The sequence below is a fragment of the Mustelus asterias genome, chromosome 19 (assembly GCF_964213995.1).
Source record: "Mustelus asterias chromosome 19, sMusAst1.hap1.1, whole genome shotgun sequence".
In the NCBI taxonomy this organism is placed as follows: Eukaryota; Metazoa; Chordata; class Chondrichthyes; order Carcharhiniformes; family Triakidae; genus Mustelus; species Mustelus asterias.
The window spans coordinates 85,532,669-85,551,401 of record NC_135819.1 but is presented as its reverse complement, the minus strand read 5'-3'; the positions used below and the strand labels follow the sequence as shown (position 1 = coordinate 85,551,401).

At 47.1% G+C, this 18,733-nt stretch overlaps 1 protein-coding gene across 1 annotated transcript in view; it reads right to left on the bottom strand.

Annotated features, from left to right (window-relative positions):
• Nucleotides 1-1,116: 1,116 nt before the first annotated feature.
• The window catches only part of LOC144507517 (protein piccolo-like), a 351,797-nt gene continuing 334,180 nt past the window's right edge, over nt 1,117-18,733 (bottom strand). Inside the window, exons 20-21 of the mRNA XM_078234644.1 lie at nt 1,397-1,497; nt 1,117-1,199 (exon numbers count right to left, since the gene is read on the bottom strand). Of these exons, the coding sequence (XP_078090770.1) occupies nt 1,117-1,199; nt 1,397-1,497 (184 nt within the window). The remainder of the gene's footprint in view (nt 1,200-1,396; nt 1,498-18,733) is intronic.

The following is an 18,733-nucleotide window of genomic DNA, read 5'->3' as shown; positions in this document are numbered from 1 at the left end:
CCTCCCTTTTCATTTTAATCAGATCCTCAATTTCCCTGGTTATCCACGGTTCTCGAATCCTACCTTTCCTATCTTTCCTTTTTACAGGCACATGCCTATCCTGCAGCCTTATCAATAGTTCCTTAAAAGACTCCCACATGCCAGACGCGGACTTACCCTCGAACATCCTCTCCCAATCAACATCCACCAATTCCTGCCTAATCCGGCTATAGTCAGCCTTCCCCCAATTTAGCACCCTGCCCGTAGGACAGCACTCATCCTTGTCTATTACTATCCTAAAGTATGGAGGGACACGGGCCAATCGCGGACAATTGGGACTAGCTTAGGGGTTAAAAGAAGGGGCGGCATGGACAAGTAGGGCCGAAGGGCCTGTTTCCATGCTGTAAACCTCTATGACTCAATGACTCTATAACCGACTCAAGAATAACTTCTTTCCTGCTGCCATCAGACTTTCTATTGGACCTACTTTATATTAAGTTGATCTTTCTCTACATCCTAGCTATGACTGTAACACTACATTCTGCACTCATGCTTTTCCTTCTTCCCATGTACTCTATGAATGGTATGCTTTGTCTGTATAGCGCGCAAGAAGCAATACCTTTCACTGTATCCCAATACATGTGACAATAATAAATCAAATCAAAAAAATCAATAAATGAAGTGGGCGGCACAGTGGCACAGTGGTTAGCACTGCTGCCTCACAGCTCCAGGGACCCGGGTTCGCTTCCCGGCTCAGGCCACTGTTTGTGTGGAGTTTGCACGTTCTCCCTGTGTCTGCGTGGGTTTCCTCCGGGTGCTCCGGTTTCCTCCCACAATCCAAAGATGTGCGGGTTAGGTGGATTGGCCATGCTAAATTGCCCCAGAGTGTCTGGCATGTGTAAATTAGAGGGATTAGCGGGATAAATATATGGGATTAGGGTCGGGGTGGGATTGTTGTCGGTGCAGACTCGATGGGCCAAATGGTCTCTTTCTGCACTGTAGGGATTCTATGATTCTTCTCACTCCCACTCTCCCGGGGATAACTCCCACACTCCTAATAAGTCATCTCTTATGTAGCTGCATCATCACCGTCTCACAAAACCACTCAGTCTGCAGGTGACAATGATTTAGATGTATTTACTCAAAGGCCATTGTCTCGTTCCAAAGTAACAGCAGATAGCTATTACGTTTCTTGCTGCTGAAATGATTAAAGCCACTAACTGCAAAAGCAAAAAGGGATAAAAGTACCGGTTTTTGTATATTTTCAAAATAATCAATATTTTCTGATCACTCCAGCCCAGTTACTATCCCAATGCCGGCATCTCCACATCATTACTATCCCTTCAGCAGCCCCTCTTGATTTGTTATTGCAAACAGCTCAGGACTCTATCGTCTCTGCCTTGTTGTCAGATCTTACCATCAGCTTCTGCCAGGCCAAGACCTTGCTGCTTCAACTGATCCGATACTTTGTGCTTTTCACCTTTCAGGGTGAGATCAGTATCTTGAGTCATTTTACCCCTATTAAAAAGAGAACAAGAGAAAAGTGATTGCATTTCTATAAAGTTACAAGTAAAATATGGTAGGTTTGATGATCAAAGTTTATTTGACCTTTTTTAACCAACATATTTATCACAACAGATAAGTGTACAAAGGTTGCTATATATTCTCACATTGGGAATCAGTGCAGCAACATTTCCACAATCCTACAATTACAGAAGTGGAACTTGTTATAATTAAAAATGTTTGTCTCTTGGAGAGAGATTTTAAATTCACCATGAATAATGAACTGAGTACTCAGGGGGCAGTCGGATGGTTAGGAGGTACTCGAGACGGGGGGGCAGTTAGAGACAGTTGGGGGATCAGAGTGACAGGAGTCACTCAGAGGGTTGAATGTAGTCATGGCATCAGGGAGGTTGTTGGGGTGGCCAGGGTGGTAGTGAAGTGGTTCAGTGGGGAGTCGTGGGGGGGTGTGGTTGTGTGGGGATCAGTTGTATAGTTAACCAGGATTTAGCTTGTTTTAATCCTTCTAACTTTTCCTGGTAACTATTCTGATATTGGAGTCGGAAACATCCAAAGTATTTGACTCTAACGCAGAGTTTTGGAAGGTTTCATACACTGGACAATTACTCATTGGAAGTTCAAACTTCCTGGGCATTCCCTGTTCACTCAGTAGGGTGTTCCTCCAGCACATCTTAGAACATAGAACATAGAAAAGCTACAGCACAAACAGGCCCTTCGGCCCACAAGTTGCGTCGGTCATGTCCCTACCTACCTAGGCCTATGTATAGGCTTACCTATAACCATCAATCCTATTAAGTCCCATGTACTCATCCAGAAGTCTCTTAAAAGACCCTATCGAGTTTGCCTCCACCACTATTGACGGCAGCCGATTCCACTCAACCACCACCCTCTGAGTGAAAAACTTACCCCTGACATCTCCTCTGTACCTACTCCCCAGCACATTAAACCTGTGTCCTCTCATAGCAGCCATTTCAGCCCTGGGAAAAAGCCTCTGAGAATCCACCCGATCTATACCTCTCAACATCTTGTACACCTCTATCAGGTCACCTCTCATCCTTCGTCTCTCCAAGGAGAAAAGACCGAGCTCCCTCAACCTATCCTCATAAGGCATGCCACCCAATCCAGGCAACATCCTTGTAAATCTTCTCTGCACCCTTTCAATCTTTTCTACATCCTTCCTGTAATGAGGCGACCAGAACTGAGCACAGTACTCTAAGTGGGGTCTGACGAGGGTCTTATAAAGCTGCATCATTATCTCCCGACTCCTAAACTCAATCCCTCGATTGATGAAGGCCAGCACACCATACACCTTCCATACATCGGATGGTGTTGGCTAGCACGAGGGGACATAGCTTTAAATTGACGGGTGAGAGATATAGGACAGATGTTAGAGGTAGGTTCTTTACTCAGAGAGTAGTAAGGGCGTGGAATGCCCTGCCTGCAGCAGTGGTGGACTCGTCAACGTTGAGAGCGTTCAAGTGGTTATTGGGTAAACATATGGATGATATTGGAATAGTGTAGATTAGAGGGGCTTTAGATTGGTACCACTGGTTGGCGCAACATCGAGGGCCAAAGGGCCTGTACTGCGCTGTAATGTTCTATGTTCTATGCTCTATGTTCTTAACCACCTCCTCTACCTGCGAGGCCGATTTAAGAGTCCTATGGACCCGGACCCCAAGGTCCTTCTGATCCTCTACACTGCTAAGAGTCTTACCCTTGATATTATACTCCTTCACCCCATTTGACCTGCCAAAATGTACCACCTTAAATGTGTTTAGTCACATTTTCAAAGAATTCCACCAGGCTCGTAAGGCACGATTTGCCTTTGACAAAGCCGTGCTGACTACTTTTGAGCATACTAAACTTGTCTAAATGTTCATAAATCCTGTCCCTCAGGAAGTTCTCCATCAACTTACCAACCACTGAGGTTAGACTCACCGGTCGGTAATTTCCTGGGCTATCCCTATTCCCTTTCTTGAATATAGGAACCACATCCGCAATCCTCCAATCCTCCGGAACCTCTTCCGTCTCCATCGATGATGCAAAGATCATCGCCAGAGGCTCTGCAATCTCTTCCCTCGCCTCCCACTGTAACCTGGGGTACATCCCATCCGGTCCCGGCGACTTATCTATCTTGATGCTATTCAAAATTTCCAACACATCCTCTTTCTTAATGTCGACAAACTCAATCTTCTCAGTCCGCCGCAATCCTGTAGTACAACCACCCAGGTCTTTTTCCACCGTGAATACCGAGGTAAAGTATTCATTAAACACCTCTGCTCTTTCTTCCGGTTCCGTACAGACTTTCTCACCTTCACATCTTATAGGTCCTATTCCTTCACATCTCATCCTTTTACTCTTCACATATTTATAGAACGCCTTAGGGTTCTCCTTAATCTTACCTGCCAAGGCCTTCTCATGACCCCTTCTGGCTCTCCTAATTTCCTTCTTAAGTCCCTTCCGACAAGCCGTATACTCATCTAGATCCCTATCATCGCCTAGCTCTCTGAACCCATTCTACGCTTTCCTTTTCCTTTTGACTAGGTTCAGCACAGCTTTCGTGCACCACAGTTCCCGTAACCTACCAACACCTCCCTGTCTCATCGCAACGTTGTCATGTAAAACTCCAGACAAACATTCTTGAGGAATATCTTCAGGATATGTCCATCCAGTGATTGGAAGTTCTGGGCCATTATACTAAAATAAAATATCAATGCTTTTTAAAAATGTATTCTTTCATGATGTGTGGGCATCGCTGACAACGTCGGCATTTGTTGCCCATCCCTAATTAACCTTAAACTGAATGACAAAGAACAAAGAAAATTACAGGACAGGAACAGGCCCTTCAGCCCTCCAAGGCTGCACCGACCAAGCTGCCCGATTGAACTAAAAGCCCCTATCCTTCTGGGGACCATATCCCTCTATTCCCATCCTATTCATGTATTTGTCAAGATGCCTCTTGAAAGTCACTACCGTATCCGCTTCCACTACCTCCCCCGGCAACGAGTTCCAGGCACCCATTACTCTCTGGGTAAAAAATCTGCCTCGTACATCTCCTTTAACCCTTGCCCCTCGCACCTTAAACCTGTGCCCCCTAGTAATTGACTTTTCCACCCTGGGAACAAGCTTCTGACTATCATCTGACTTGCAAGACAATTGCAGAGGGCAATAACATTACTGTGGGTCTGGATTCACATGTAGGACCAAGTAAAGGGCAATAGTGAACTAGGTGGGTTTGTACAAAAATCAGTGGACACCATTACTGAGACTGAATGCAAATTCCAGCTATCGTGGTAGAATTTAAGCTTCAGTCTTTGGATGACTAGTCCAGTGACATCACCACTCTGATGCCCTCTGCAATATTTGCTTCTGAGACTTTTACAGGATAAGAAGAATTAAAACTTTCTCACCTGTTCCTGATATCCATCAAGTGGCCAAACATTTATCAATCTCAGTTTAAATACATGAACATCATAACATGAGAAACAGGAAAATGAGTAGCCATTCGCTTCCTTGAGTCTGCTCTAACATTCGATACGATTATGGCTAATTTGATCGGGGCTTCACTTTTCTGCCTGTTCCCCGAACCTGTGACACCTTTATAAATCAAAATTCTTCCCAAGTTAACTTTGAATTTATTCAGTGACCCAGCTTCCATTGTCCTCAGTAGTTAACATCTCCAAAGATTTCAGACCCTCTGAAAGAACAAATTTCTCCTCATCTCTGGCCCTTATTCTAAAACTGTGCACCCTAGTTTTAGATTCTAGAACAAAGAACAAAGAACAGTACAGCACAGGAAACAGGCCCTTCAGCCCTCCAAGCCTGTGCCGCTCCTTGGTCCAACTAGACCAATCGTTTGTATCCCTCCATTCCCAGGCTGCTCATGTGACTATCCAGGTAAGTCTTAAACGATGTCAGCGTGCCTGCCTCCACCACCCTACTTGGCAGCGCATTCCAGGCCCCCACCACCCTCTGTGTAAAAAATGTCCCTCTGATATCTGAGTTATACTTCGCCCCTCTCAGCTTGAGCCCGTGACCCCTCGTGATCGTCACCTCCGACCTGGGAAAAAGCTTCCCACTGTTCACCCTATCTATACCCTTCATAATCTTGTACACCTCTATTAGATCTCCCCTCATTCTCCGTCTTTCCAAGGAGAACAACCTCAGTCTACTCAATCTCTCCTCATAGCTAAGACCCTCCATACCAGGCAACATCCTGGTAAACCTTCTCTGCACTCTCTCCAACGCCTCCACGTCCTTCTGGTAGTGCGGCGACCAGAATTGGACGCAGTACTCCAAATGTGGCCTAACCAGCGTTCTATACAGCTGCATCATCAGACTCCAGCTTTTATACTCTATACCCTGTCCTATAAAGGCAAGCATACCATATGCCTTCTTCACCACCTTCTCCACCTGTGTTGCCACCTTCAAGGATTTGTGGACTTGCACACCTAGGTCCCTCTGTGTTTCTATACTCCTGATGACTCTGCCATTTATTGTATAACTCCTCCCTACATTATTTCTTCCAAAATGCATCACTTCGCATTTATCCGGATGAAACTCCATCTGCCACCTCTCCGCCCAATTTTCCAGCCTATCTATATCCTGCTGTATTGCCCGACAATGCTCTTCGCTATCCGCAAGTCCAGCCATCTTTGTGTCATCCGCAAACTTGCTGATTACACCAGTTACACCTTCTTCCAAATCATTTATATATATCACAAATAGCAGAGGTCCCAGTACAGAGCCCTGCGGAACACCACTGGTCACAGACCTCCAGCCGGAAAAAGACCCTTCGACCACTACCCTCTGTCTCCTATGGCCAAGCCAGTTCTCCACCCATCTAGCCACTTCTCCTTGTATCCCATGAGCCTTAACCTTCTTAACCAACCTGCCATGTGGGACTTTGTCAAATGCCTTACTGAAATCCATATAGACGACATCCACGGCCCTTCCTTCATCAACCATTTTTGTCACTTCCTCAAAAAACTCCACCAAATTTGTAAGGCACGACCTCCCTCTTACAAAACCATGTTGTCTGTCACGAATGAGATTGTTCCATTCTAAATGCACATACATCCTGTCTCTAAGAATCCTCTCCAACAACTTCCCTACCACGGACGTCAAGCTCACCGGTCTATAATTTCCTGGGTTATCCCTGCTACCCTTCTTAAACAACGGGACCACATTCGCTATCCTCCAATCCTCAGGGACCTCACCCGTGTCCAAAGAAGCGACAAAGATTTCCGTCAGAGGCCCAGCAATTTCATCTCTCGTCTCCCTGAGCAGTCGAGGATAGATGCCATCAGGCCCTGGGGCTTTGTCAGTTTTAATGTTCCCTAAAAAACCTAACACTTCCTCTCTTGTAATGGAGATTTTCTCTAACGGGTCAACACCTCCCTCCGAGACACTCCCGGTTAACACGCCCCTCTCCTTCGTGAATACCGATGCAAAGTATTCATTTAGGATCTCCCCTATTCCCTTGGGTTCTAAGCATAATTCCCCTCCTTTGTCCCTGAGAGGTCTGATTTTCTCCCTGACAACTCTTTTGTTCCTAACGTATGAATAGAATGCCTTAGGATTCTCCTTAATCCTACCTGCCAAGAACATCTCGTGACCTCTTTTTGCCCTTCTAACTCCCTGTTTGAGTTCTTTCCTACTCTCTCTGTATTCCTCCAGAGCTCCATCTGTTTTCAGTTGCCTGGACTTAACGTACGCCTCCCTTTTCATTTTAATCAGATCCTCAATTTCCCTGGTTATCCACGGTTCTCGAATCCTACCTTTCCTATCTTTCCTTTTTACAGGCACATGCCTATCCTGCAGCCTTATCAATAGTTCCTTAAAAGACTCCCACATGCCAGACGCGGACTTACCCTCGAACATCCTCTCCCAATCAACATCCACCAATTCCTGCCTAATCCGGCTATAGTCAGCCTTCCCTCAATTTAGCACCCTGCCCGTAGGACAGCACTCATCCTTGTCTATTACTATCCTAAAGTTAACAAAGTTGTGGTCACTATTTGCCACATTTTCCCCTACCGAAACTTTGACGACCTGACCGGGCTCATTTCCCAGAACTAGGTCCAGTATAGCCCCCTCTCTAGTCGGGCTATCTACATACTGTTCCAAAGAACCTTCCAGTACGCATTTTACAAATTCCTCCCCGTCCGGACCCCCAGCTCTAAGCACTCTCCAGTCTGTGCCAGGGAAATTAAAGTCCCCCACTACAACAACCCTATTTTTTCTGCACCTATCCAGAATCTCCTGACATATCCTTTCCTCCACTTCCCGTGGGCTGTTGGGTGGTCTGTAGTACACCCCCAGCATAGTGACTGCACCCTTCCTGTTTCTGAGTTCCACCCACAGCGACTCAGTACATGACCCCTCTAAGTTGTCTACCCTCTGCACCGCGGTAATATGCTCCTTAACTAATATCGCTACTCCCCCACCTTTTTTAGCCCCTCCTCTGTCTCGCCTAAAACACTTATACCCCGGAATATTCAGCTGCCAGTCCTGTCCTTCTTTTAACCAAGTTTCCGTCACCGCAACCACATCCAAATTCCGCATAAGCATTCAGACCCTAAGTTCATCTGTTTTACCCGTTACGCTCCTCGCATTGAAGCAGATGCACTCCAGACCTCCAGGCCCACTCAGGTCATCCTCCTCCAGAGTGCTCCTCTTCTTAGCTAGCCTTGCCCTGGCCCCCAGCTCAACCCCAGCCTCAGTATTTACTGACCTACTGTTGTGTTCCCCACCCCCCTGCCACACTAGTTTAAATCCTGCCGAAACACTCGAGCAAAACTCCCAGCCAGGATATTTGCTCCCTTCCAGTTAAGGTGTAACCCATCCTTTCTGTACAGTTGCCATCCTGACTTGAAGATTTCCCAGTTATCTATGAATTTAAAACCCTCCCTCTTGCACCAGTCCTTTAGCCACGCGTTCAACTGTAGAATCTCCCTGTTCCGAGCCTCACTTGCACTAGACACCGGGAGCAGTCCAGAGATTACTACCCTGGAGGCCTTACTTTTTAGCCTAGCACCCAACTCCCTGAATCTCTCTCGTACGACCCCCCTGCTCTTCCTACCTACATCATTTTCACCAATGTGTATAATCACATCCGTTTGACTACCTTCCTTTTTAAATATGCTTCCTACCCTCTTGGAGACATCCAGTACCCCGGCACCAGGGAGGCAGACTACCATCCTGGATTCTCGTTCATTCCCACAGAACCGCCTGTCCGTGCCTCTAACCATTGTGTCCTCCACAACTATCGCTCTCCTAAACCCCTTCTTTCCCTTCCGGACCCCTGAGACTGTCTCCATGGAGGTGATCTGGTCCTCGTGGCTTACCCCTGGAGGGTCATCCCCCTTCACAGAATCCAAAACAATATACCTATTTTGGAGGGGGACAACCACATGGGATCCCTCCACAGACTGCTCACTCCCTTCCCTTCTCCCATCTGTTGCCCATCCCTTTCTTTTATGGGAGACTGCCACTGGGATACTTTCTGGCACATCACCCTTCTGACTATTACCCCTCCTAACTGTGACCCACGTGTCTTCCTTCCGAGACCCTGGTGTCACTACCTGACTATAACTTTTATCTATTAATCTCTCATTTTCCCTAACTAAACTGAGTTCATCGAGCCTCAGCTCCAGCTCCCTTACACGATCCTTCAGGAGTTGCAGTTCCACGCATCTGGCACAGATATGGACTTCCGGGAGGCAAGTTGTCTCCAGGAACTCCCACATCCCACACCGAATGCAGTATACTGGCCTCCCACTCATACCAGCCATGTCCTTTTCAGTTTTTGGGAGATAAAACAAAAAAGGGCTGTAACAGAAGAAAAACAAACAACCTTCCTCGCCAAAGCCCTGTGAGCCAAAGCCCTTACAGCTCACACTCTGCTCCCTGCTCACTCCACTGCCCGCTCCAGACGCTGCCCGCTCAAAAGTGCGGTCTGCTTTTAAACCCTCCAAAAAAGCTCCCCAGGCTGCTCCTGGGCCTACTTCCTGTTTTGAAAAAAATCTCCGATTTTTAAGCCAAATGTAACTGAAAAATAAATAAATAAATAAAATGCAGACACAATCTCTCTTACCCTCAGCCTGCTCCTGTGGAACAATGAGGCTGAAACCTCCAAGGTAAGCCCTTTTTAAACCTTCCCCAGGCTGCTCCTGGGCCTACTTCCTGTTTTGAAAAAAAACCTCCTTTTTAAATTAGCCCTTTTTAAACCTTCCCCAGGCTGCTCCTGGGCCTACTTCCTGTTTTGAATAAAAACCTCCTTTTTAAATTAGCCCTTTTTAAACCTTCCCCAGGCTGCTCCTGGGCCTACTTCCTGTTTTGAAAAAAACCTCCGATTTTTAAGCCAAATATAACTGAAAAATAAATAAATAAAATGCAGACACAATCTCTCTTACCCTCAGCCTGCTCCTGTGGAACAATTCTAATCCTAGATTCCCCAATGAGGGGAAAAATACACCCAGCATCCATGTTATCAAATTTTTTTTTTATATAACATCACCTTGAATTCTTGTAAACTCCAATGAGTGCAGGCCCAACCTGTTCATCAGGCAATCCCTGCATCCCAGGACTTAACCAAATGTGAGGACTTTAGAAAGGGTGCAGAAAAGATTCACAAAGATGGTTCCAGGGATAGAATCATAGAATCCCTACAGTACAGAAGGAGGCTATTTGGCCCATCGAGTCCACCGACCGCAACCTCATCCAGGCTCTAGTCCCGTAACCCCACACATTTACCCTGCTAATCCCCCTGAAATTAGGATCAATTTACCATGGCCAATCAAGCTAACCTGCACATCTTTGGACTGCGGGAGGAAACCCACGCAGACACAGGGAGAACGTGTAAACTCCACACAGACAGGGACTGAGGCCGGAATTGAACCTGGGTCCCTGGCACTGTGAGGCAGCAGTGCTAACCACTGTGCCACTGTGCTGCCCGAGGAACTTCCGTTATGGAGATAGGCTGGAGAAGATGGGACTGTTCTCCTTGGGGAAGAGAAGGATCGAGGAGATTTGTTAGAGATGTTCAAAATCATACAGAGTAAAATAAATCAGAGTATAAAATCACACAGAGTATAAAGGCAAATTACTGTGGATGCTGGAATCTGAAACAAAAATAAAAAAGGCTGCAAAATCACAGCAGATCTGACAGCATCTGTGGGGAGAGAATAGAGTAAGAAGTTTTACAACACCAGGTTAAAGTCCAACAGGTTTATTTGGTAGCAAAAGCCACACAAGCTTTCGGAGCCCCAAGCCCCTTCTTCAGGTGAGAAAGCTTGTGTGGCTTTTGCTACCAAATAAACCTGTTGGACTTTAACCTGGTGTTGTTAAACCTCTTACTGTGTTTACCCAAGTCTAACGCCGGCATCTCCACATCGGGGGAGAATAGAGCCAATGTTTCGAGTCTGGATGACCCTTTGTCAGAGTTCACAATAGCTCTATTCTCTCTCCACAGATGCTGTCAGACCTGCTGAGATTTTCCAGCATTTTCTGAACAGAGCAGAGAGGCAGAAATTGATCCCATTGATGGAAGGTTCAAGAACAGAGGACACCAGCAAATGAAGCAACAGAAACACTAATAAGTGGTTTAGATCTGGAATGCACGATCTGAGTGCCTGATGAAGGCAGGTTCAATCTAGAGGGAGTTAGGCCATTGTCTGAAAAGGAAGAAAGCACAAGGCTCTGGAGAGAAGATGAGTCGTGGCACTCGGTGAATTGCTTCTTTGTACAGCCAGCACAGATACAACGGGCCAAATGCAAAAGAACACACAAAATAGAAGCAGGAGGAGGCCACCAGGGCCTTCAAGCCTGCCCCGCCAATCAATACAACCATGGCTGATCATTACCGCCCTCAGCTCCTTTTCTGTGTCATTTCCCCATCGCCCTCTATTCCTCGATCTATCAAATATTTATCCACCTCCACATTAAATGCTTCTAATAATCTAGCGTCCACTACACTTTTGGACAGGGGGGCACAGTGGCACAGTGGCACAGTGGCACAGTGGCACAGTGGCACAGTGGTTAGCACTGCTGTCTCACAGTGCCAGGACCGGGGTTTGATTCCAGCCTTGGGTGACTGTCCTTGTGGAGTTTGCACTTTCTCCCCGTGTCTGTGTGGGTTTCCTCTGGGCGAGGGCCAGTCTAACAATCATCAGAGTTTAGTAAAGGAGGTCAAAATATGTGAAAAGTGTAGCGCACAAGAAAATCTTGCAAGGGGAAGACAAATCAGTCGGACATATTTAAAAACCCTGTATCTAAATACACGCAGTATTCGGAATAAGGCCAGTGAGTTGACGGCACAAATTGAGGCAAATGGGTATGATTTGGTGGGGATTACTGAAACGGGGTTACAGGAGGACCGGGACTGGGAGTTGAATGTCCAAGGGTACACAGTATTCCGGAAGGATAGACTGGATGGAACAGGAGGTGGAGTTGTTTTATTGATTAAAGATGATATCAAGGCTGTATTAGGAAATGACATTGGCACTAAGGGCTAACATGTTGAATCGATCTGGATGGAAATAAAAAAACAAAGGAAAAAACATCTTGTTAGGAGTAATTTACAGCCCCAGAGCAATACTGCCAGAGTGGGGCACAGTATAAACCAAGAAATAATGACGGCTTGTGAGAAGGGCATACGGTAATGATCGGTGATTTTAAGATGCACATTGACTGGATCAATCACATTGCAAAGGCAGCCTCGAGGGAGATTTCAGAGAGTGTCTGAGGGACTGTTTCTTACAACAATGTGTTACGGAACCATTGTTCCACTGGAGCAAGCTGAGAGGGAGTGATTGGAGGCAGCAGTGCTGGTGAGAGATTAATTGAATTGTTTATTTATTTAATTAGTCAGCTAGTGTGTGTTTTTTTTTGGCCTTTACTTTTGCAGTAGAATTTTAAGTTTAAAGTGAAAACTGGAAGTGGGCTGCTAAGGAGTCTGGGAAGGATTTTTTAAGCGCGTGAAGTATAAAAGGTAGGCTGCAGTATACAGCGGGCAGCGTCGGGAGCGGGCAGTGTGGAGTGAGTGGGAAGCAGAGTGTGAGCTATAAGGCTTTGGATCACAGGGCTTGGGCAGAAAGGGCGAGCAGAGGTGAGTTTAAATTCATTTCTGCACTTTCTACCTGGTACTGGCAAGGTATCGAGAGGGGATGGGTGTGCAGGCAGTGCTATGTTCCTCTTGCACTATGTTTGAGGTGAGGGACGACGACAGTGTCCCTGCTGATTACATCTGTGGGAAGTGCACCCATCTGCAGCTCCTCCAAAACTGTGTTAGGGAACTGGAGCTGGAGTTGGATGAACTTAGGATCATTAGGGACGCAGAGGTGGCCATAGACAGGACCTTTAGGAATACAGTTACTCTGAGGAATGAAAACAGATGGGTGACGGTGAGAGGGGCTGGGAGGAAGCAGTCCGTGCAGGGATCCCCGGTGGTCGTTCCCCTTAGCAACAAGTGTTCCGCTTTGGATACGGTTGAGGGGGATGACATACCAGTGGTGAGCCGCAGTGAGAGGATCTCCAGCACTGTGTCCATCTCTGTGGCTCGGGAGGGTAAGGGGCAGAGCGGGAGGGCAATAGTTATTGGGGACTCATTAGTTAGAGGGATAGATAGGAGGTTCTGTGGCAGCAAAAGAGACTCACGGATGGTATGTTGCCTACTGGATGCCAAGGTCCATGACGTCTCAGACCGTGTTTTCCGGATTCTGAAGGGGGAGGGGAAACAGTCACAAGTCGTGGTACACATTGGTACCAATGACATAGGTAAGCGAAGGGACGGGGATTTAAAGCAGGAATTTCTGGAGCTGGGCTGGAAGCTGAGAGCCAAGACAAAACATGTGGTCATCTGTGGTACGTTGCTGGTGCCACGTGATAGCGAGTTGAGGAACAGGGAGAGAGTGCAGTTAAACATGTGGTTGCAGGGATGGTGTAGGAGGGAGGGTTTCAGATACGTGGATAATTGGAACACATTCTGGGGAAGGTGGGACCTGTACAAACAGGACAGGGTGCACCTGAACCAGAGGGGCACCAATATCCCAGGAGGGAAATTTGTTATGGCTCTTCAGGGGGGTTTGAACTAATTTGTCAGGGGAGTGGGAAAAGGAGTTGTAGTCCAGAAGTCAGTGAGGGTGGTGAGGTATTGGGGAAGGTATCAGGGTCAAGGGTGGGTACCGGTAGACAGGAAGGTGGGTTGAAGTGTGTCTACTTCAATGCAAGGAGCATCCGGAACAAGGTAGATGAACTTGGGGCATGGATTGGTACTTGGGACTATGATGTTGTGGCCATTACGGAGACGTGGGAAGAACAAGGACAGGAATGGTTGTTGGACGTTCCGGGGTATAGATGTTTCAGTAAGTGTAGGGAAGCTGGTAAAAGAGGTGGAGGAGTGGCATTGTTAATCAAGGATAGTTTAACGGCTGCGGAAAGGCACTTCGAGGGGGATCTGCACACTGAGGTAATATGGGCTGAGGTTAGAAATAGGAAAGAAGCGGTCACGTTGTTAGGACTTTACTATAGGCCCCCAAATAGTAATAGAGATGTGGAGGAAGAAATTGCTAAGCAGATTATGGATATGTGTGGGGGTCACAGGGTAGTTGTCATGGGGGACTTTAACTTTCCAAATATTGATTGGAGCCTTTGTAGGTCAAATAGTTCGGATGGGGCAGTTTATGTGCAGTGTGTGCAGGAGGGTTTCCTGACACAATACGTGGATAGGCCAACAAGAGGTGAGGCCACATTGGATTTGGTACTGGGAAATGAACCGGGCCAAGTGTTAGATTTGGTTGTGGGAGAGCACTTTGGAGATAGTGACCATAATTCGGTGTCTTTTGTTATTGCAATGGAGAGGGATAGGGCCGTACGGCAGGGCAAGGTTTACAATTGGGGGAGAGGTAATTATGATGCGATTAGGCAAGAATTAGGGGGCATAAGTTGGGAACAGAAACTGTCAGAGAAAGGAACTAATGAAAAGTGGAACTTTTTCAAGGAACAAATACTGGGTGTCCTTGATAGGTATGTCCCTGTCAGGCAGGGAGGAAATGGCCGAGTGAGGGAACCATGGTTCACGAAAGAGGTGGAATGTCTTGTGAAAAGGAAGAGGGAAGCTTATGCAGGGATGAGGAAACAAGGTTCAGATGGCTCGATTGAAGGTTACAAGTTAGCAAGGAATGAGCTGAAAAAGGGGCTTAGGAGAGCTAGGAGGGGACACGAGAAGTCCTTGGCAGGTCGGATCAAGGAAAACCCCAAGGCTTTTTACTCTTAGAACATAGAACATAGAAAGCCACAGCACAAACAGGCCCTTCGGCCCACAAGTTGCGCTGATCATATCCCTACCTCTAGGCCTATCTATAGCCCTCAATCCCATTAAATCCCATTTACTCATCCAGAAGTCTCTTAAAAGACCCCAACGAGTTTGCCTCCACCACCACCGACGTCAGCCGATTCCACTCACCCACCACCCTCTGAGTGAAAAACTTACCCCTGACAGTGGTTAGCACTGCTGCTTCACAGCTCCAGGGTCCCGGGTTCGATTCCCGGCTCGGGTCACTGTCTGTGTGGAGTTTGCACATTCTCCTCGTGTCTGCGTGGGTTTCCTCCGGGTGCTCCGGTTTCCTCCCACAGTCCAAAGATGTGCGGGTTAGGTTGATTGGCCAGGTTAAAAATTGTCCCTGAGATGCGTAGTTAGCGGGTAAAATATGTGGGGGTAGGGCCTGGGTGGGATTGTGGTCGGTGCAGACTCGATGGGCCGAATGGCCTCCTTCTGCACTGTCGGGTTTCTATGTATGTTTCTATGTGTACCTCCTCTGTACCTACCCCCCAGCACCTTAAACCTGTGTCCTCTCGTAGCAACCATTTCAGCCCTTGGAAATAACCTCTGAGAGTCTACCCTATCCAGACCTCTCAACATCTTGTAAACCTCTATCAGGTCACCTCTCATCCTTCATCTCTCCAGGGAGAAGAGACCAAGCTCCCTCAACCTATCCTCATAAGGCATGCCCCCCAATCCAGGCAACATCCTTGTAAATCTCCTCTGCACCCTTTCAATGGCTTCAACATCTTTCCTGTAATGAGGTGACCAGAACTGCGCGCAGTACTCCAAGTGGGGTCTAACCAGGGTCCTATAAAGCTGCAGCATTATCTCCCGACTCCTAAACTCAATCCCTCGATTAATGAAGGCTAGTACGCCGTACGCCTTCTTGACCGCATCCTCCACCTGCGAGGCCGATTTAAGAGTCCTATGGACCCGGACCCCAAGGTCCTTCTGATCCTCTACACTGCTAAGAATGGTACCCTTCATATTATACTGCTGCTTCATCCCATTGGATCTGCCAAAATGGATCACTACACACTTATCCGGGTTGAAGTCCATCTGCCACTTCTCCGCCCAGTCTTGCATTCTATCTATGTCTCGCTGCAACTTCTGACATCCCTCCAAACTATCCACAACACCACCTACCTTGGTGTCGTCAGCAAACTTACCAACCCATCCCTCCACTTCCTCATCCAGGTCATTTATGAAAATGACAAACAGCAAGGGTCCCAGAACAGATCCCTAGGGCACTCCACTGGTCACTGACCTCCATGCAGAGAAAGACCCCTCCACAGCCACTCTCTGCCTTCTGCAGGCAAGCCAGTTCTGGATCCACAAGGCAACAGCCCCTTGGATCCCATGCCCTCTCACTTTCTCAAGAAGTCTTGCATGGGGGACCTTATCGAACGCCTTGCTGAAGTCCATATAGACCACATCCACCGCTCTTCCTTCGTCAATGTGTTTGGTCACATTTTCAAAGAACTCAACCAGGCTCGTAAGGCACGACCTGCCCTTGACAAAGCCGTGCTGACTACTTTTGATCATACTAAACTTCTCTAGATGATCATAAATCCTGTCTCTCAGGATCCTCTCCATCAACTTACCAACCACTGAGGTTAGACTCACCGGTCGGTAATTTCCCGGGCTGTCCCTGTTCCCTTTCTTGAATATAGGGACCACATCTGCAATCCTCCAATCCTCCGGAACCTCTCCCGTCTCCATCGACGATGCAAAGATCATCGCCAAAGGCTCCGCAATCTCCTCCCTCGCCTCCCACAGTAACCTGGGGTACATCCCATCCGGTCCCGGCGACTTACCAACCTTGATGCCATTCAATAGTTCCAACACATGTGAGGAATAAAAGAATGACCAGGGTGAGGTTAGGGCCGGTCAAGGACAGTAGTGGGAACTTGTGTATGGAGTCAGTAGAGATAGGCGAGGTGATGAATGAATACTTTTCTTCAGTGTTCACCAAGGGGAGGGGCCATGTTTTTGAGGAAGAGAAGGTGTTACAGGCTAATAGGCTGGAGGAAATAGATGTTCGGAGGGAGGATGTCCTGGCAGTTTTGAATAAACTGAAGGTCGATAAGTCCCCTGGGCCTGATGAAATGTATCCTAGGATTCTTTGGGAGGCAAGGGATGAGATTGCAGAGCCTTTGGCTTTGATCTTTGGGTCCTCGCTGTCCACGGGGATGGTGCCAGAAGACTGGAGAATGGCGAATGTTGTTCCTCTGTTTAAGAAAGGGAATAGAAATGACCCTGGTAATTATAGACCGGTTAGTCTTACTTCGGTGGTTGGTAAATTGATGGAAAAGGTCCTTGGAGATGGGATTTACGACCATTTAGAAAGATGCGGATTAATCCGGGATAGTCAGCACGGATTCGTGAAGGGCAAGTCATGCCTCACAAATTTGATAGAATTTTTTGAGGAGGAAACTAGGTGTGTTGATGAAGGTAGGGCAGTTGATGTCATATACATGGATTTTAGTAAGGCATTTGATAAGGTCCCCCATGGTCGGCTTATGATGAAACTGCGGAGGTGTGGGATAGAGGGAAAGTTGGCAGATTGGATAGGTAACTGGCTGTCTGATCGAAGACAGAGGGTGGTGGTGGATGGAAAATTTTCGGATTGGAGGCAGGTTGCTAGCGGAGTGCCACAGGGATCAGTGCTTGGTCCTCTGCTCTTTGTGATTTTTATTAATGACTTAGAGGAGGGGGCTGAAGGGTGGATCAGTATATTTGCTGATGACACCAAGATTGGTGGAGTAGTGGATGAGGTGGAGGGCTGTTGTAGGCTGCAAAGAGACAGAGATAGGATGCAAAGCTGGGCTGAAAAATGGCAAATGGAGTTTAACCCTGATAAATGTGAGGTGATTCATTTTGGTAGGACTAATTTAAATGTGGATTACAGGCTCAAAGGTAGGGTTCTGAAGACTGTGGAGGAACAGAGAGATCTTGGGGTCCATATCCACAGATCTCTAAAGGTTGCCACTCAAGTGGATAGAGCTGTGAAGAAGGCCTAGTGCATGTTAGCTTTTATTAACAGGGGGTTGGAGTTTAAGAGCCGTGGGGTTATGCTGCAACTGTACAGGACCTTGGTGAGACCACATTTGGAATATTGTGTGCAGTTCTGGTCACCTCACTATAAGAAGGATGTGGAAGCGCTGGAAAGAGTGCAGAGGAGATTTACCAGGATGCTGCCTGGTTTGGAGGGTAGGTCTTATGAGGAAAGGTTGAGGGAGCTAGGGCTGTTCTCTCTGGAGCGGAGGAGGCTGAGGGGAGACTTAATAGAGGTTTATAAAATGATGAAGGGATAGATAGAATGAACGTTCAAAGACTATTTCCTCGGGTGGATGGAGCTATTACAAGGGGGCATAACTATAGGGTTCGTGGTGGGAGATATAGGAAGGATATCAGAGGTAGGTTCTTTACGCAGAGAATGGTTGGGGTGTGGAATGGACTGCCTGCAGTGATAGTGGAGTCAGACACTTTCGGAACATTTAAGCGGTCATTGGATAGGCACATGGAGCACACCAGGATGATCGGGAGTGGGATAGCTTGATCTTGGTTTCAGATAAAACTCGGCACAACATCGTGGGCCGAAGAGCCTGTTCTGTGCTGTACTGTTCTATGTTCTATGTTCTATAACCAACCAGGAAGCAAGCTATTTTAGATTTAGTATTATGTAATGAAGAAGGGTTGATAAATAGTCTTGTTGTTAAAGATCCTCTTGGAAAGAGTGATCACAGCATGCTAGAGTTTCATTCAGACTGAGCGAGAGAAAACAGAGTGCCATACTAGAGTTATAGTGTTGGGCAGAGGTAATTATACAGGCCTGAGGAAAGAGTGGCCCAAGTAAACTGGGCACAAATAATTGAGGGCATAACAGTTGAGGAACAATGGCAGATG